The sequence below is a fragment of the Falco peregrinus genome, chromosome 2 (genome assembly GCF_023634155.1).
Source record: "Falco peregrinus isolate bFalPer1 chromosome 2, bFalPer1.pri, whole genome shotgun sequence".
Lineage (NCBI taxonomy): Eukaryota > Metazoa > Chordata > Aves > Falconiformes > Falconidae > Falco > Falco peregrinus.
The window spans coordinates 107,921,811-107,941,133 of record NC_073722.1 but is presented as its reverse complement, the minus strand read 5'-3'; the positions used below and the strand labels follow the sequence as shown (position 1 = coordinate 107,941,133).

Below are 19,323 nucleotides of genomic sequence, written 5' to 3'. Positions count from 1 at the left end.
TTTGGGGACACTCAGCGATGCCTGGGGGGGGGATAATGCAGTCTGCCAGTTTTGCCCGTTGCCGCCACTGCCCTGTGCCGCCTGACAGCTAATTAGGGGAATTAATTTACTCTGGCTTTCATGGTGTAAAAGGCATTATTTACTGGTTAATTGTCGTTATTATGAAATGTTAAATATCATTATTTATTTTGCTGCTTGCCTCCAGTGATGGATGAAGCATTGGGGAGCATAGGACGCCCCCAGTGGGGATTTCCAGGCCCCCCCAACGTGTCCCCCCAGCTGGGTCACGGGGACACCCTGGCATCATGCAAAGGCAGAGCTGGCAGCTAACAGTGATGGGGAGGTGAGGGGAGGTAGACGGGGGGCACAGGCAAGGACCAGGCTCCCCCTCAGGCCGCTCACCCACGCCGCTGCCAGGACCACTAATGCAACTTGTGGGCACCGGTCTCAGCGTCGCTGCGATGCCCAGGGCTCTGCACCGTGTGCTGCCCCATTAAATCAGCATATCCTCCCTCACCTTTGATGTTACAAATAATTCACCACTTTCCCCCGGTTTCAGCTTGCTTTTTTTTTGCTTTGAACAGCCCCTCTACCTGCTCTTCCTTTTTTGCTGGGAAGATGAAGAATAATTAATTATCCGTGAAATGTTAAATGGCAAAAATGAACTCCTCTCCCCTTAACGGCTTGTTAATAGATCGGGCTGGAAAAGCCTTGCTCGTGCTGCTACAGAGCCGGGGAGGCTGCTGGTGGGTTACAGGGATGGTTGCTGGTTCTGGAGGGGGATGGCTGTGCCCAGGTGGGTGGGACAGCACTGGTGACCATCCCCAAGGCTCTGTGGGACCCCCAAGCCATCGCTTTCATGCCATGGATGACCCCAACCAGAGCTGATCCCAGGCATCGGGGAGGTCTGCACCCCCAGACCCCAAAAAGCAGCTGCATGGGCTCATCTTGCCTTGGGGTGAATTTTTGGGATGCCCCCCCCAGCCCTATGCTGGAGGGTAGAGAGCACCTGGTCTCCATCATCCTCTTGACCTGGGTCTAAATTAACCAGAGGCAATGCTCGTGGCAGCGAGAAATCCATTTCCCAAAGCAGCCGGCACAGGTCAGGAGAGCTGTGCCGAGAGCACAGTAAAAATGAAGTATTCCCTGTGTGGGCTGGGCGATGGATGAGAGCGCTCAGGGTTGGCACCGGCACCGGGGGGTGACAGGGGTTTGGGGAACAGCCTGGCGCAGGCTGTGGGAGCCACCCTGGCTCACATCCATGTGGGGCTGGAGAAACTGGGAATGAGGAGCTTTGGCCAAGGCTGGGCAGAGCTCAGCAAGCAGCAAGCTGAGCTTGTTTGCTTGTTGCACCCACTGCACCTACTTGCACCCATTGCACCCACTGCACCCACTGCACCTGCTGTACCCATTGCACCCACTGCACCTACTTGCACCCATTGCACCCACTGCACCCACTGCACCTGCTGTACCCATTGCACCCACTGCACCTACTTGCACCCATTGCACCCACTGCACCCACTGCACCTGCTGTACCCATTGCACCCACTGCACCTACTTGCACCCATTGCACCCACTGCACCCTCTGCATCTATTGCACCCATTGCACCCACTACACCCATTGCACCCATTGCACCCACTGCACCCTCTGCACCTATTGCACCTATTGCACCCACTACACCCATTGCACCCATTGCACCTGCTGCACCCGCTACACCCATTGCACCCGCTGCACCCACCGCACACTGGGTTGGCAGCTGAAGTTTCCAAAAGCCCATCATCAGCTATACAAGCGCTTCATGCCAGGCTGCATCGGCCTCATACTCCAGCAACTGTAAATCAGCACTTACAAAAGAATTAGGGAGCAGCATTGCTCCCTGGGGAGCTGAAGCTGCGTGGCTGTGGGGAGCAGGGCACCCTCCCCACCTGGCTGCGGCGTGCCAGCTCCGGCTGGGCTCGTCCCCGTTTACCTCCCTGGCCCTCACCATCTCTCATGATTTGAAGGCATCTGCAAAGGGCTTGTTTGCTTTGTGACAAAACCAACAGCCACCAAAGGCAGCCCCTCATTAGCAGTCCAGGTACATGCCTGGGGAAGCGTCAGGTGGATTAAAATTGTTTTAATATCATAATATTAGAAACTTCAATTTGGCCTCAAAATGCTCATCTTCTAAACCCTGCCAGGGCTTTGGTGCATTAAACATTGATGAAGCTACCAGCAGATCAAAGTTTTGGGTTTAGCACTCAAAGTGCTTTGCGGGAGCGCCAGCTGCCCCCTGCCCCCGCCACAGCCCGCCGGGACGAGAAGGACCACAGCATCACTGCCCAACCCCCACCACAGCTGTGGGGCTGGTGGGGCACGGACCATGCCATGGGGCTGGCCACTGGTCTCTTCTCCCTGCGCCAAGCCATGCAGCACATGGTTTGCTGTTCTCCGTGGCAGGAGCGGTGTGTGTCGGCAAAGCAGGGCCTGGGATTAAAAATAAAAACCCACCCGGTGATGGTTGCGTGGGCCGTGTTTGCAGCCAGGGCTGGCCGGGCTGCGGGGGATCTGTGCCGCGCACGGCATCGACACGGAGAGGCGAAGCCATCTGGGCTTTCGCGGAGACAGGGAGGGGGTTATTAAACAAAGAGCTGGTTGGGTTTTTTTTATTATTTTTCTTTTATTTTTAACACACTCAAGAGCCGTCTGGCAGCCAGCGCAGAGCTGCTCGGTGCTGGTGCCAATGCCATCTGCCTGCTGCAGGGCTGGCTGCCCCCCACCACCCAGCCCTTCCCCAGGAGCTGGACCCCGAGCTGGGGGGCTGCAGGGTGGGTCTCAGCCCCTCGCCTAAGGGCCCCCCTCTGTGCCGTGCCCAGCTGCGGGCGCTGCCCCAGGCCCAGGTTTCCCTGCTCAGGGGATGATCAGCCCAGCCCCCATGGGGGTATTTAGGGATGGGAAAGGGCAGCAGGGTGGTCCCTGGGGCTGGGGGCTGTGTGTGGCTGGGGCGAGTCTCCTGGAGGGTGCAGCATGGGGGGGGGGGGAGGGTAGCAGGATATGATGGGATGGGCGCTGGGGAGCTTTCCCACCGCTCTCGGTGGCTCCCCGGCGCGCAAGGTTGCCGGTGTTGGCGGTGGACCGGAGATTCCCCCCTCCCCCAGCCTTCAACTCTCAGCATTTTCCGGCGCCGCACTCGGAGAGTTACGGCGCCGTGTAGTTGCGGGGGGGGGGGGGGAGTGACAGGGAGGAGCCCCCTTCCCGGCCGCGGGATTGGCGGGCGCCGCGCTCGGAGCATTACGGCGGGGAGGGCCCCCCCGGCCCCGGGATTGGCGGGCGCCGCACTCGGAGCGTTGCGGCGCGGCCGTGCCCGCAGCGGAGCTGTCCGCGGTGCTGACCGCCGCCGGCCATGGGCTCGCCGCCGCCCGCCCTGCTGCTGCCGCTCCTCGCCGCGCTGCTCCGCGCACCGGCCCACGGTAAGCGCCGGCGCCGCGCCGACACCCCCGGTCACCCCCCACCCCCACCCCACCCCCCGCACATACACACCAACCACCCTCGGTACCGCTAGCCCCAGCCCCGCTCCGTCGCCGCCAAACTTTGCCAACTTGCGCTCGCCCCCGGTGCGGCAGGGGCATCCCCCCCCGGTGAAGCGAAAATCGCGCCCCCTTCCCCGTTACCCCCCCCTCCCCCCGCCCCGGTGGCGCGAGGAGCGGGAGCTGCCGGGGGCGCGCAGAGCGGTTTGCAGCCGGGCTGGTGCAACGCCGCCCCCGGCGGGCTCCGGTGACAGCCCCTCTGCCAGTATTACCGGCGCTGGGGGCGGGGGGTACCGCTGCACCGGGGGCTGGGCAGGCACGGCGCCGCCCGATGGGACCCGCTGCCCCGGCCGCCGAGCCCTTGGAGCCACCCCCGGCTGGCTATGGCTGGTGGTGGGCTGCGAGCCAGTGTCTTGGTGTGGTCCCCACCGCGGAGGTGGGGGCATTGGGCTCTTCCCCCCTGCGCTGGCTGGCTTGGGGTGACCCCCCCGGCTCCGGGGAGGGTGTGGAGGAGATACGGGGGCGGTGGGTGTTGGTCCTTCCCAAGGAGAGCAGCCAACACCCAGCTCAGCTCCTTAGCTCTGCCACCCATGGGGCATGGGCTGCCTCGACGCCTTGCGGCTCTGCTGCCCCAAAAACCAGGACGGGGAACCTGCCGGGGTTTGGGGCGCCCCAATCCATCGCAGCCATGACAATGGTGGGCAGCATGCCCAGGGCGAGGGGTGGGCAGGGCTGCGGCCCCGCTGGCTCCAGCGGGATGCGGGCAGTGGGACGCAGGCTGCCCGCTCGGCGCAGCCAAGCTGCAGGCAGCAGCCGTGCAGGGAGTTACATAAACTCCCCATCTGGCAGCCGAGCCCAGCCGGGGACAGGCGCCGTGGCCCTGTGCCCGCTGCTATTCCTGTCTCGTTCTGCCGCCTGGGGCTGCTGCCACAGCCCTCTTGTTTGGGAGGGGTCTATAGGGAGACTCTCTGCAGGGCAGCAAGTGGGGCAAGGCCATGGCACCCCCATCTCCTGCCCTGCCAAGGGGTGTTGAGGCTGGAGGCGGGGGGGGGGGGTCCCTGTCCTGGGAGCAAGGCCCTGGGCAGGGCAGGCTTCCCCCAAGGGAGGCTGGTGCTTACCGTTGTCAGTTTAATGATTTCTAATGAGCAATTACCTCTAGTCAGTCCCCTAATTTCTGAATATCAATAAAGTTAATTAAACTCTGCATGTGTATTTCCCAGAGTGTTAGAGGTAGGGATGCCCTGGCAGGTGCCAAGCTCTTCCCAGGGCTGGGAGCTGTGGTGTCCCATCCACCCTGTCCCCCCCCATGTGCTGAGAGCTGCCCATGGCTCACCCACCCACTCCCGGTCCCCCATCAGGTAGGGCTCCCAGCCCAGCACCCCCATTTTCATGTAACAGTGTCACCATGGCCTTGACTTGGCATCAATGGGCCTGTGCATGGTAGGGATGTGTCGTGGGTCTGGGGGGACATGGGCATGAGGGTCTTGGAACCCTCACCCAGGCTGAGGGGATTGGCAATGCCCCTGGGTGGTGGCAGTGCAGGGCTGATCCTGTCTCTCCTGCCACCCTGTGTGGTGACCTGCAGGTCTGTCCCAGCCACGGGGCTGCACCAGCCCCCGATGCGCACAGGGGTGGGTTTGTCCCAGCAGAAAGCAGGGCCTGGACCCCACGGTACTGGTGCAACTGAGGGGGACGGTGCTGGGCATGGCTCCACCCACCATACCCCCTCTCCCCAGCTCCCCAAAGTCATGGCAGGCCTGGCTTTTTGTGGGGGATCACCTTTGCCAGGCTGAAGGCAGCTCCTTGTAATTCGGGGTCGTGGCAGCCTGGGGTAGCTGGGAGCAGTGTGTGCTGTGGCAGGGAGCACAGGGTCTGGTGGTGCCCCCGTAAGCAGTGCCACACCATCCAGCATCAGCTGGCTGCACCGTGCCCATGGGGGATGGTGCATCTTGGGGACATGACATCTCTGGGGATGTGGGTGCTGCTCAGGGTCTCTCTGTGAGCAGGGGGCCGAGGAAGGAAGCAGGCATCTGTTACAGTAATTAATGGCATGTGTGCTCATCCCCTGCGTGCCTCAGAGGAGTTCATCACCGCCACGCTGCCGTGCCGCCAGGCCAGGATTATCTGGATAATGCTCTTAAGCTAGAGGATGGGAGGGCAGGGCTGCCCTGTGGGGATGCAGGGCGCAGGCTGGGCCACTGCCCCCACCGTCCCCCTGGTCACTGCAGAACTGGCTGCCGTTTAGTGTCAGTGGGGACCAATTTGGCGTGCGGTTTTGTGCTGGGCAGGGCCACCAGCCCCAGGCTTTGTGCAGCCACCAGGCAGAGCCAGAGCAGCAGGAACACAGGGGGGAAATGGGGTGCAAAGGAGCCTGGGCAAGAGCCCAACAAGGGCACCCCCAGGCATGGTGTGGAGCAGTGGGGGGGCACCTGCCCCATGCTGGTGGTTGGAGCCCCAGACTGGCACGGGGCTCCCCAGGGCTGTGTCTCCCTGTGTGCAGCCCTGTGCCGGGGTGGGGGCTGCCCCCAGGCTGCCAGGCCCCCCACAAGCACAGGCAGTCCCCAGGGGAGGCCGATGAAGTTGTGTCTCCAGCGGCTCTGGCGGGAGAGGATAATTTCACCTCCAATCAATTCTTTAAATGTGCACAATTGAAAGATTGCTTTTGAAAGCTGCCTATAACCAGGGAGGTAATGGATTCCCTCCAGTTGTAGGCAGCAGCTCGGGAATGGCAGCATCCCTTCCTCCGGCAGCATCCCTTCCTCCAGCTGCCAGGGAGACAGGGCCAACCAGGGCACCAGCACCTCTCCTGCCACAGGCATCCTTGGGTGGGCAAAGGGGCTGTCTGGGCCTGCCGGAGGCAGCTGGGGTGTCTCCATCTGCCTGGCTTGCCCTGCGTTAAGACCCAGCACCACTCGTCATGTCATCCGAGGTGTCGGAGGGTCCCCCTGGATGAGGTTGGGGATGCGCTTGATCCTCAGCCTGTGGGAGAAGTGGCAGGAGCCAGCCTGCATGCTCACCATGCCAGCAGGGATTATTACATATATAATTTAAATGCAGTAACGAGCTGTGCTGAAGGGATCAAATATTAATCACCCACAATAGCGCTGCTGTGACCCTGCGAAAATAGAGAGAGGTGCTTGAAATGCCAGTTCAGTCGGCGCTGGGCGATGTGTGGGGGTGATGCCCAGGCAGAGCAGGTTCCAGTGGTCCCCAGCTGCCATGGGGGATGGCAACAGGCAGTGGGATGTGGCTGTAGCATCAGCCCTTGGTGGCTTCCAGAACTGGATGGTTCATCCTACACGAAGAGCAGTGACAGGGCAGGGTGTGGGGGTTGTTGGCGAGGGGATGCTCATGTTGAATTCCCAGGGGAGCAAAGGCAGGTGCTGGGGGCAGGTGGGATGCTGGCTGTGGTGGGAGCAGACAGTGATGCTCCTTGCTTCCCACCCGCTGGGAGGGAATGGTGTCTGCGGGGAGGATGACATGGCTGAGCAGCCCAACACAGAGCCCGACGAGCAGCTCTCGCTTGCCTCCCGCAACCAGATTTCAATTACTGTCACTGGCAGCGGGCGGAGGGAAGGGGAGCTGGGAGGGCAGCATGGCTCCTGTCTCCCTGCCTGCCTCCTGCCCCAACCTGGGCAGGCCCACCCAGCACCCAGAGGTGTCCCATGGGCTGGGTACCCCCTCTTCTACCATGGGTGTGCCAGGGGGGTGAGCTGTGCTGCTTCGGGGTAGAGACCAGAGCTGGCACAGACCCCCATGGGGGCTGGCACCCTCGCTGTGGGCACCCCAGGGTGGCACAGAGTGGGTGTTGCCTGGAAGTGGGGGCTCTGTCACAGGTGATCCTGAGGCAGGTCGTGGGGGAGGGTTGATTTGGGAGCTGCCAGCACAGGGAGGGGGGACACGGCACCACATGACTCCAGCGTTTGGGTCCGAAATAGCAGCAGACATGCAATTTATCACCGCCGCCGCTCAGGGAAATTGCTGTACAAATGCATTAGCTCCGCAGGGAGAGCAGGGGAAGTGGGATTACACGGGCCATGGGCGGTGAGGAGGGGACAGGGGCACTGCTGGCACCCCGCGGCACCCACTGGGTGGGAAGGGAGGAAAATCCCAGGGATGGGCAGCCCAGTGCCCACTGGGCTCTGCCCTCGTGCCCCTGCGGTGTCGGTGATGCTCGGGGCTTGGCGTTTGGTGTGTCAGCCGGGGCTCAGCCACCGCTGCCGTGATGCTCCAGGGAACCGGTTGCGGTGACATGTGACATGTGTCAGCGGGTAAATGACTGTTCAATTCAAGGAGAATCGCAAAACATACAAGGTCAAATGCTTCCCCGCCAGCGCCACCATGAATATTAAAGCTGAGCTCCTCCGGTCGCTGCCAGGGTTGGTGGCTGCACTTGCCAGCAGTGTCCCCAGGCACCGGGGCAGCCCCTTGGGTGCCCCCCACCCCAGCTGCTCTGGCAGCCTCAGCTTGGCTGTGGGCTCCTGGGCTCACTGGCGGTGCTGGGGTGGAGGTGGCCATGGGGCGGCAGAACGTGGATGCCAGCAGAGGTGGCAATGAGGTGCCAGCTGGTGCCAGCGGGGTGTGTGGCTCACCATTTGGCTGCATGGCAGTGGTGTCAGCTGGGTGACGCAGGGAGCAGGCTGCACAGCCCTGCCTGCACCCACCCACCCCTGCCTGCACCCTCACGCTGTCTGTGTGCACCTGCCTGCGCCCACCCACCCACTTCTGCTCGCACCTACCTGCCCACTCGCTGCCTGTGCCCACCCTGCCCTGCCTGCACTCTTACACCACCCACCCACGCCTGTCTGCATCCTGACACTGCCTGTCCTCTCATGCTGCCTACACCTGCCCACCCACAGCCTGTGCCCACCCTCATTCCCTGCCTGCGCAAGGGACAGAGATGGGGATCTGGCATCAACCAGGCACGTCCCCCCTCCTGCACCCACTGCAGGGGCTGGGGGCGCTGGGGGCACTGAGGGCCATGGATAGGCAAGTGTGGCACTGGCTGCCTGACAGCTCATTCATCACAGCTGCTGGCTCTGGCCGTGGGGGCAAAGCCAGATTGGATTTTAAATTGGAAAATAAACCTGGACTCCTGCGAGCCCCAACCCCTGTCCCTGCGACGCACCAGGGACTCAGCAGCCTGCGCCTCCCGCCTGGCCAGGCTGTGGCCAGACGGGAAACTGAGCCACAGAGCACTGCTGTGCAAAGGGGTTGCGATGCTCCCGGGGCAGCCGGGGGCCCTGCTCCATCGCCTCCACCGAGCTGGGTGCTGTCATTGCTTTCTCGGTGGGCAGCATCGATCGGTGCTCCCTGGGCAGCCGCGTCCCGCCTTATTTATTTATTTGCGACAGCAGGCGGCATTGATTCCTGCCGGGGGGCCAGCCACACGCCGCAGCCGGATTAGTCTCCGGCATCTCCCTGGCTCCCATTAATAGACTCCCGCCCAGCAAAACCAATGTGAAGGATTAGGACCCTGGCCCAGTGCGGCCGTGAGCACGTGCCACGCATGCTGAGGGGCCCCAACAGGCACCCGGCTAGTGGGGACTCGAAAGTCCCTTTGCAGGGGTCTGTGCCCACCTTGAGCCCTGGGTGGTCCCTGCTAGGTGCCAGGGCCTGGAGGGCTGGGTGTTGGGTAGCAGAGTCCCCTGTCACCAACCCTTGATGACCCTGGGGACGTGGGAGGGATGCAGCTGCAGCACTGTAGATAAGCTGCTTAGAGATGTCTGTGGTAGGTGGAGGCTCTAAACCTGTGGTGCATGAGGGGCATAGGTGGCAACATCTGGGCACAGGTGGCAACATCTGGGCACCCAGCTGCCTTCCTACAGTGCCCTGAGCACCCTGCAACCCCCAAGGGCCAAGAGCATCCCTAGTTCTTGAGCATCCCTCGGCACCGGGAGCATCGTGTGGTACCCAGAGCATCTTCCAGTGCCAGGGGGATCCTGCGGTACCCAGAGCATCCCCCAAGTGCCAGAGGGATCCTGTGGTACCCAGAGCATGCCCTGGTACTGGGAGCATCCCATAGTACCCAGAACATCTCTCAGTGCCAGGGGCATCCCGTGGTCCCCAGAACACCATGCAGAGCCCAGGGCAGTGCCTAGTGCCTAGGTACTACCCAGCCCAGGGTGCTACAGCATCCACATGGGACCTGCTGTAGGAGCCTTGCTGTGGGGTCTGACTCCACCTGGCAACCCCGATGGGGACTGCTGTGCTCCCCAGCACCCCAAGCAGCCAAGATGCCAGGGGCAGGGAGGTGCAGGGGGCTGAGGTGGGCATCTCTGCCTCAGCCTTTGCTACAGCTGTGGCAGCACAGGGCCCAACCCCGAGCACTAATCTGCTATTAAAGCCTAAAAGAGATTTTGGCGCCCTTCAGTATAAACTCATTAACTTTTATGTTCTAATAAATGGATCCTATTAAAAAATAATTCTGGCCTTGCTGGGGGGCAAGTGAACCTTTCGGAGTTGGTGCGGCCAGGTGCTTGCCTGCTCACCTTGCCACTGTGCCCAGGGCATTATCACTGTCCCGGGATGGCAGGGAAGCGGTGGGGACACAGGGTGGGTGGCGGGGTGCTGGGGATGCCTGCCAGCACCCAGCGGCTCCCCTCCACCACTGCTCACCCAAGTTAATGTCTCTTAATAGTCCCTTAAAAGCAGCAGTCGCAGAGTAATTAATCTTCGCGGGGCCCTGCCCTGCTACGGATTGGTATAATTACCTGGTAATTGGCAGTATCATGTCATCAGCGCCTGTGCACGGTGGTGAGACATGCCCACACGCTGCTGTGGCCTCACATCTTGCATCAGGCCACAGAGGGATGCTAGGTGCTGCAATGGCATCCCTGCCACCATGGCATCCCCCCTGCTGTGGCACAGCAGGGCTGGGGAGCTGTGCCCCCCGGGAGAGAGGATTGCGCAGTGCTGGATCCAGTGGGAAGAGATGCTGGGTGGCTCATTAGGGCTGATTAATTTTTTTTTTTTTCTTTTTAGATCTGAAGGCTGTAAATGGCTGGGCTGGGCACAGCAGGGATTTGCTCAGGGATTAATGCACATGAGGGCCACGGGGCTGTGGTGGGAGGGGGGGCCTTGGGGCTGCGAGTTGGAGGTGGGGAGCATCAGTGGGGAGGGGGCCCACAGCAGACTGGCATTGCCTGGGGATGACCTGGCTGGTGGGTGGGTGGAGAGAAGCTGAGCTCTCACAGAACTCATTGCACTGGTGGCCTGGAGCAGGGTCCCAATGTTCAGGCTCCAGTGGTGCCCCCTGTGCAGCCAGTCACGGCAGACATGGCAATCACCTGCATGTCTGCACCACAGGGATGTGGGCTCCCGGGGGACCCTTGGCATGGGACAGCCACCTCTGTAGAGAGGGACAAGCTGTAACCAGGGACACCCAACCCCAGGGCTGGTGCCACCAGGGCTGCGTCACAGGAGGGATGGGCACCCCTTAATGTGGCACAAGCTGCAGCTGTACATTAATTAGCCAGGGCTTAATTGCCAGGGCTGCCCCGTGAAGGGTATCCTGGGTCGAGATGTGGCAGGGTCTCATTGCATGGGGTCGCTGCAGTTGTTTGCCACCCTGGTTTTGGTGCAGTATTGTTGTGCAGGGAAGCATTAGTCCTCAAGGCGGCACTGGCCTGTGGTGAAGTGTTGGTCCATGGTGAAGCGTTGGACTCCAGTGCAGCATCAGTCCCTAGCGCAGCACAGGTCTGTGGCACCGCACCAGCATTGCTCCCCAGTGTGGTACCAGTCCCCAGAGCTGCATCTGTACCTGGCACAGCACCAGTCCATGTCCAGAGGCTGGTCCTGGGTGCCACATCAGGCACAGCATTGGTGTGTGATGAAGCATCGGTTCCCCAGTGCTGCATCAGTGAACGATGCAGCATCCGTCCATGGTGCATCGCCAGTCCAGAATGAAGCATCAGGCCCTGGTGCAGCATCAGTCTATGATGCAGCATTGGTCCATGGGTCCCCAGCACTCCATGCTCTCTCTTCCCCCCAGGCTTCAATGGGCTGGCAAGGAAGGCTGGGGAGAGCGCTGAGGCCGAGGGGGAGCCGACGGCACTGCCCACACCGGCGGAGCGGGAGGCGGAGGCTCGCTTCGTGAGCACAGCACCCACGCTGAAGCTCCTCAACCACCACCCGCTGCTGGAGGACCTGCTGCACGAAGCCTTCCTGAAGAAGGACTACCTGGGCCAGGCACCATTCCTGCCTGCTGGCCCTGGCCCCCTCCTGCCTGCCAGCGCCCTCGAGCCAGCCCCTGGCCCCCCAGCCCCCGAGCCCCCACCACGCACCCCCGCCCTGCCCAGGGCTGCCTTCCCCACTGACCCGCTGACCACCCCGGCAGGGCGCCCGGGGCTGTGGGGGGAGGCGTGGGGGGCTGTGCCAGGTGCTGACCCTTCATGGTCCCCCGCCGGGGTGCTGGAGTCGGGTCCTGCATCTTCCAGCCAGGCACCCGCCACCCCTAGCACATCCCTGGGACCCCGCGCTGGGACCACCATGGTCCCCGGGGATGAGGAGGGGACCACCACCACCTCCACCATCACCACCACCACCGTCACCACACTGCAGGGTCCAGGTGAGCGCTGGGCAGGGAGCTAGGGGGAGCTGGGGTGACACAGGGCTGAGCTGGGGTCTCCTCTGTCACCAGTCCCCTGCAACCGGACGCTGGCAGGCCCTGAGGGCTGGCTGGTGTCCCCGGAGCTGGCCGGTGTCCCCTACGATGGCAGCCTGGACTGTACCTACACCGTCACCGTCTACCCTGGCTATGGTGTGGAGCTCAAGGTGAGCCAGGGACTCTGTGTGGAGCGGGGTGCCAAGTGCCCGCAGGGAAGCTGTGGGGCTGTGCGGGGTGCAGCAAACACACGGTCTTGTCCCTGTCCTTGTCACTGTCCCCATGTCCCCAAGCCAGCAGAGCTGGCTCAGGCATCACCTGCCCTCAGGCCCTGGGGCAGGGATGCAGGTGCATGGGCTGGTGGGATGCCCCAGGATACTCTGTGTCCCCCGGCTGCCATGGCTGGCACCCACAGCAGAAGCAGCGATGCAGGACTTAATTAATGAAGCACTGATGGAGGTGCAAGCAATGCCAGCGGGTGCAACACGGTGGGGCAGAGCCAGGAAAACGTAGCGCCCATCTGCCAGGAACAGCGGCTGGCGCCACTCCTATGGTGCTGAGGCCACGTGCTGGTCCCATCAGTGGCACATGGCCGTGTGCCCCTCCCTCCCCCACTGCCCAGCCCACCCCCTCAGCCACCACAGGGCCATGCACGGCTCCGGTGGTGAGCCAGCAGCACCGGCTCTGTGGTCAGCCCCCACTCCTCCAGCTCACACAGCAGCGCTCACCGGTGCCGCTGCTCATCGCTACAGCATTGCTTAATTAACATCATTAATAGCAAATTGCTCCAGAGGGCTGCGGCGCACACCTGGCTGGCGGCAGGGTTGTTGGCGTGGGCCCGGCTGTGCCGTGACACTTCAGCGGAGCCACCGGCTGGGTCCTGCTGCTCCTGGCGTGGCAGGATGATTTATGGTGCTGGTAACCACGTTTGAAAGGCGCTGTCCTGCGCAGACAGGCTTCAGTGCACTATCGACCATGGGCAAACTGCCGGGGAGCCAGCTCCCAGCCGCGTGCCAGGGCAGTGCCGGGGCGGTGACACCTGGCCATACCCCGCAGGTACACAACATCAGCCTGGTGGAGGGGGAGACGCTGACGGTGGAGAGCGCGGGGGGCCTGGAGCCCACCCTCCTGGCCAATGAGTCCTTCCTGCTGCGGGGCCAGGTCATCCGCAGCCCTGCCAACCTCCTCACCCTCCGCTTCCAGAGCCCCCGGCCCCCCAGCCCCGGCTCCTACCGCTTCCACTACCAAGGTACGGGGCAGCACCCAGCGCTGGCATGGACCCCCTGGTACCCCCCAGGGCTCCCAGCACGGCGCTAATTTGCAGCGTGGCCATGCATGGGGGTGTTACGCCGCTGGCCAGTTAAGTGGGCACAGACCCGGCAGAGAACATCAGCAGAGAGCTAATTGGTGTGAGCAATCATGGGCTCATTTAGCATCATTACTGGCAGCCATCAGCACCGCGTCACCCAGCCCTGCAGCACCCAGGGGGCTGGGGAGGCAGGTTCTGGGTGAGGGGTGGGCTGGGGTCCTGGTGGGGGGTCTGGTTCCCTGTCTGGCCCCGGTAACACCACCACCTGCCCCCAGCCTACCTGCTGAGCTGCCCCTTCCCGGCACGGCCGGCTTTCGGGGAGGTCTCTGTCAGCAGCCTGCACCCCGGCGGGGATGCCCGCTTCCGCTGCGCTGCCGGCTACCAGCTGCAAGGTGCCCACCGGCTCACCTGCCGCAATGCCACCCGGCCCTTCTGGAGTGCCCGTGAGCCCCTCTGCCTCGGTAAGCACCGGCACCGGGAGGATGTGGCACGGCATGGCCAGCTGCTGATGGTCCCTCTCCCACAGCGGCGTGTGGCGGGGTGGTCCGGAATGCCACGGTGGGACGCATCGTCTCGCCCGGCTTCCCTGGGAACTACAGCAACAACCTGACATGCCACTGGCTGCTGGAGGCGCCTGCCAGCCACCGCCTGCACCTCCATTTCGAGAAGGTCTCACTGGCAGAGGATGATGACAGGTTTGGCCCCATGGCGGGGCAGGATTGAGGGGGTGGGTGCACCCCGGGGCAGCCCCACACCGGACACAGGGCTGTGTTCAAGGATGGGTGCCATTGGCCTTGCCTATGGATGGGTGCCATGGGTCATATTCAAGTATAGGTGCTGTTGGCCATGTTCAAGGATGGGAGCCATTGGCCATGCCCAAGTGTGAGCACTGCTGGCCATTGGCTATGGTCAAGGATAGGTGCTGTTGGCCATGTTCAAAGAACATACCATTGGCCAAGCCCAAGGGTGGGTGCCATTCATCATGCCCAAGGATGGGTGCCATTTGTTATGCCCAAGGATGGGTGCTGTTGTCCATGGCTGGGGCTGGGTGCTACCATCCATGCCCAAGGATGGGTGCTGTTGGCCATGGCCAGCACAGCACCCTGCCCCTGCTATGCATTGGCAGGCTCATTATCCGCAACGGCAACAACGTGGAGGCACCGCCGGTGTACGACTCCTACGAGGTGGAGTACCTGCCCATTGAGGGGCTGCTCAGCACCGGGCGCCACTTCTTTGTGGAGCTCACCACCGACAGCAGCGGGGCCGCTGCAGGCATGGCACTGCGCTATGAGGGTATGGGGCTGGGGTGTAGGGGGGCACCCAGGCAGCCCCATGCCCGCCTGGCCCCTGCAGACCTTCGCCCCTGTGCCCGCAGCCTTTGAGCAGGGACATTGCTACGAGCCCTTTGTCAAGTACGGGAACTTCACGGCCAGCGACCCCCGGTACCCCGTGGGCACCACAGTGGAGTTCAGCTGCGACCCTGGCTACACGCTGGAGCAGGGCTCCACCGTCATCGAGTGCGTCGACCCCAGTGACCCACAGTGGAACGAGACGGAGCCAGCGTGTCGCGGTGGGCACCAGGACTGGGGGGCCGGGAGGGCTGGAGCTGGGGGTTCAGTAGGTGCCAGAGCTGGGGGGTGCTGTGGGTGCTGGAGCTGGGTGTTGCTGTGGGTGCTGGGGTTGGGGCATGAAGGATGTTGGAGCCACTGTGCCATGGTGCGTGCTGGAGCCAGGGGACATGGTGGGAGCTGGAGTCAACAAGGGTTGGATGGAGTTGGGATGCTGAAGTGGGTGCTGGAGCTGGGGGTTGCTGTGAGTGTTGGAGACAGGGATGGGCTACAATGGATGCTGGATCCACCATGCCACGCTGTGTGTTTGAGCTGGAGTCAATGGAGGGGAGGGCACTGAAGCTGGGGGGCTGCAGTGGGTGCTGGGCACTGGGTGGTGGGTGCTGTGCCGGGTGCCCCCACGGCGATGTCAAGCCCAGCGTGCATCCACAGCGGTGTGCAGTGGGGAGCTGACGGACACGGCCGGTGTGGTGCTGTCACCCAACTGGCCGGAGGCATACGGCAAGGGCCAGGACTGCATCTGGGGGCTGCACGTGGAGGAGGACAAGCGCATCATGCTGGATGTCCGCGTGTGAGTGCGGGGACAGCCACGGGGGATGGGGACAGGGGAATGGGGGGGGGGGGGGGGGCATGCAACCAACATCCTCACGGCCCCGCTGCCCCAGGCTGCGGCTGGGGATGGGGGACGTGCTGACCTTCTACGATGGGGACGACCTGACAGCCCGCATCCTGGGCCAGTACACGGGCACCCGCGGCCGTTTCAAGCTCTACGCCTCCACTGCCGATGTCACCGTCCAGTTCCAGTCTGACCCTGGCACCGGTGCCTTTGGCTACCAGCAGGGCTTTGTCATCCATTTCTCCGGTGAGCCCCACGGTGGGATGGCACCATTGGTGTCCCCGGTGTCTCTGCCACCCCGCTCACACCACCATCCCCACAGAGGTCCCCCGTAACGACACCTGCCCTGAGCTGCCAGACATTGCCAATGGCTGGAAGACGTCCTCGCAGCCGGAGCTGCTCCATGGCACCGTGGTCACCTACCATTGCTACCCTGGCTTCCAACTGGCTGGCACCGACCTCCTGATGTGTCACTGGGACCTGACGTGGAGCGGTGACCTGCCCACCTGCGAGCGGGGTGAGTGGTGCCCACTGGCAATCCCCCTGCCCTGCGGCATGTCCCCAGCAGCCACCATCACCACCGGTCCCTCCCACCCACAGTGACCTCCTGCCGGGACCCCGGGGATGCTGAGCACAGCCGCAGGGTGGTCTCCAGCCCTAAATTCCCAGTGGGAGCCACTGTGCAGTATGTCTGCGACAAGGGCTACATCCTGGCGGGTGCTGGGACCCTCACCTGCCACGACCGCGCTGCGGGGGGACCCAAGTGGAGTGACCGTCTCCCCAAGTGCATCCGTGAGTCAGGTACCCCTTCCCAGGCATGTCCCCCTAAAAGCCAGTGGTGGGTGCTGATGCCACCGTTCCCTCGACCTGCAGCGGAGACCTACGAGCCCTGCCACAACCCCGGCGTGCCGGCGGGCGGGCGGCAGAGCCCCGAGTGGCGGCTGTACCCGGCCGGAGCCACCTTGCGCTTCTCCTGCACTGCTGGCCGGGCACTGCTGGGCGAGGGCAGCCTGCGCTGCCTGCCCGGGCACCCCTCGCGCTGGAGCGGCTCACCTCCCATCTGCAAGGCGGGTGAGAGGACCCCCCCCCACCCCAGCACCCCACCAGCACTGCTTGACACCCCACTTCTCACCGCTGATGCCGGCTTCTTTCTTCCACCCCCTTCCAGCTTCCTATGATGACTTTTACAGCAACCGCAACCTGGATGGTAAGGGCAAGGGTTTGCAGGGGCGACCTGGGGTGCCGGGGTGCCGGTGGGCACCCAGGGGTGCAGCCCATGTGGCGTGACCCCTCAGTGAGCCCCCAACTGTCCCGGGTAGCTGTGGCCAAGGCCGTGCCCTCGGGGACGGGGCTGGAGGGCACCAACGTCGCCATCGCTGTCTTCCTGCCCATACTGGTGGTGGCCCTGCTCATCGGAGGCATTTACCTCTACTTCTCCAAGTGAGCGGCTGAGTGACCCCCATCACCTCACAGGGTCCCCACGGACCCCCAGCTTCCCACCCCAACTGCCCTCTCCCCACAGGCTCCAGGGGAAGCCAGCCCTGCAGCTGCCCCTCGCTGGCTCCCACCCCTATGACCATATCACCGTGGAGTCGGCATTCGACAACCCCACCTACGAGACAGGAGTAAGTACTGGCCACTGTGCCCCCCCAGCTGTGGCCCAGGGACCATGCGTGGCACTGGCCATGTGGGCCAGGGGCTGCACATGAGGTGGGACATGTGTGGGATGGGGTTGCGCATCCCCAGGACCATGCGTTAGCTAGGACATCCATCCAGGGACCACACATGGGATGGAATACCCATCCAGAGACCACTCACATGATGGACATCCATCCAGGGAGCACGCACAGGATGGAACATGCAACCAGAGATTGCACATGGGATGGGACATCCATCCAGGGACCGTTTGTGGGATGGGACATCCACGCAGGGGCCACATCACACACAGGATGAGACATGCAACCAGAGACCACACATGGGATGGGACATCCATCCAGGGACCGTTTGTGGGATGGGACATGCAACCAGGGACCACATCACACACAGGATGAGACATGCAACCAGAGACCACACATGGGATGGGACATCCATCCAGGGACCACACACAGGATGGGACATGCATCCAGAGACCACACATCAGCTGGGGCATCCATCCTAGGAACCATGCATTATATAGGACATGCATCCAGGGGCCACACAGAGGATACGACATTTATCCAGGGACCACAACATCAGCTGGGACAGCCATCTAGGGACCACGCATGGGATGGAATATCCATTCAGGGACTGTTCACAGGATGGACAACCATCCAGGGACCGCTCACCATCTGCAGCACCCATCCAGGGACCACACATGGGGCAGGACACCCACCCAAGGACCACACATGGGCCCAGGGCCCTGTGGGGTGGGAGATGCCCGGTCCCTGTCCCAGGCACCCCGTGGCACCGCCGAGTGTCCAACCCCTCGCAGTCTGTTTTCTTTGCAGGACACGAGGGAGTATGAGGTGTCCATCTAGGCGTGGGCAGCGTGGAGCTGGGCGCTGCAGCCACACCACCTGGGCCTCCCCGGGCCCACCGGCACCCCCGTGCCCGCCGGCCCCCCGCCACGGCCCAGGCCCACCTCTCCCGGGGAGGTTCAAACCAAGCACTCGGTGGGAGCGACCCAGGCACCAGCCACCCCCCTGCCACCCCTAACCCACCTGGACCCCGGTGGGGTCGGTCTGAGCCCCGCTGCCCCCCCTGCCCTGGACTCCTGGGGTGCTGAGCCGGCGGGGGTCCCCAGGCCTCATCCTGCCCCCTGGCCCCGTGACGGAGGTGGGGACCCAGGCAGGGGGAGCGGGGCTGTGGGGACCCCCAGCTGAGGACAGGGCTCCCCGGGGCTGCAGCGGGGAGGGGGCAGCGGGATGTCCTGCAAAGCCCCCTTGGGGGGGGTGTCCTTGTGTGGCTATGGGGGTGCCCCCTACCCTTCACCCACCCCCAGCACAGGGTCTGCCCCCCCACACCCCCGTGTCTCCCACTGCTGCCACGCAGGCACGTGTGTCCCCCCCGTGCCCCGAGCATGCTGCGCGCCCCCGGCCCCCCCCGGCTTGCTTCACCCTCCCTGGGGTGCCCCCCCCCGGCCACCGGCCCGGTGCCCCAGCAGGGTGCCAGCCCGGGGCGACGGCGGGCGGCAGCGGGCATGGCTCTGCCCCCCGCCCGGGCTGATGGGCCCGGTCCCGGCCCCAGCCGCCCCCCCCCGGCCTGGAGCGGGCACCCCCCTCCATCTTTTGGTTGTTTCATTAATAAAAACTGGTGTTTTAGAAGAAGCGGTGGTGTCTTCCTCAGCAGGGCGGGGCAGCCCGGAGAGGGGTGCGCTGCCCCCGCCCCCGGTGGCCGTGGAGCCCCCAACAGCACCCCTGTGCCATTCCCCCCTCCCGCGGGGGGCAGTACCGCTTTAAGAGGCGTGGCCTCCGCGGAGGTGACGTCACGAGCAGGACCCCCCGCCCCGGCGCACCGCTCGCCGCGCGCCCCCTGCCGGCGGGCGGGCCTCACCGCCCCGCCCTGCGTGGCGACGTCACCAGCGCCCGCGCTTCCCCCCCCCCCCCCCCGGCCTCCCGCGGCCCCGGAACGTGACGGCAGCCACGCGCCTGCGCGCCGCCCTCCTTCGCCTCGCCCCTCTCGCGCCCCGGCGCGCCTGCGCGGGAAAGGGGCGGGGCCAGCCGGGAGCGGGGAGGGCGGG

The 19,323-nt window shown here is 63.8% G+C and overlaps 1 protein-coding gene across 4 annotated transcripts; it reads left to right on the top strand.

The window, feature by feature from the left end:
* The first annotated feature begins 3,283 nt into the window (after positions 1-3,283).
* Positions 3,284-18,910, top strand: SEZ6 (seizure related 6 homolog). 4 transcript variants are annotated; one of them, XM_055796297.1, is made up of 17 exons: positions 3,284-3,450; positions 11,501-12,076; positions 12,149-12,282; positions 13,169-13,361; positions 13,697-13,882; positions 13,948-14,116; positions 14,548-14,714; positions 14,797-14,991; positions 15,422-15,560; positions 15,655-15,851; positions 15,928-16,122; positions 16,206-16,397; positions 16,479-16,676; positions 16,774-16,812; positions 16,925-17,045; positions 17,128-17,230; positions 18,092-18,910. In XM_055796297.1, the coding sequence occupies exons 1-17, from the start codon at positions 3,384-3,386 to the stop codon at positions 18,119-18,121; spliced, it is 2,901 nt and encodes a 966-aa protein (XP_055652272.1). In that variant the 5' UTR covers positions 3,284-3,383; the 3' UTR covers positions 18,122-18,910. The 4 variants fall into 4 exon arrangements, with proteins under 4 accessions (XP_055652272.1, XP_055652271.1, XP_055652270.1 ...); XM_055796296.1 differs by having other exon boundaries at positions 18,076-18,910; XM_055796295.1 differs by lacking the exon at positions 18,092-18,910 and adding an exon at positions 17,382-18,066 and having other exon boundaries at positions 11,501-12,070.
* Positions 18,911-19,323: the final 413 nt, after the last annotated feature.

Bases quoted from the DNA above. Each gene is read 5' to 3' on its own strand.
- SEZ6 (XM_055796294.1), top strand. From the start codon at position 3,384: ATGGGCTCGCCGCCGCCCGCCCTGCTGCTGCCGCTCCTCGCCGCGCTG. The intron at 14,715-14,796 runs GTATGGGGCTGG...CTGTGCCCGCAG, and splicing joins CATGGCACTGCGCTATGAGG to CCTTTGAGCAGGGACATTGC. The intron at 15,561-15,654 runs GTGAGTGCGGGG...CCGCTGCCCCAG, and splicing joins ATCATGCTGGATGTCCGCGT to GCTGCGGCTGGGGATGGGGG.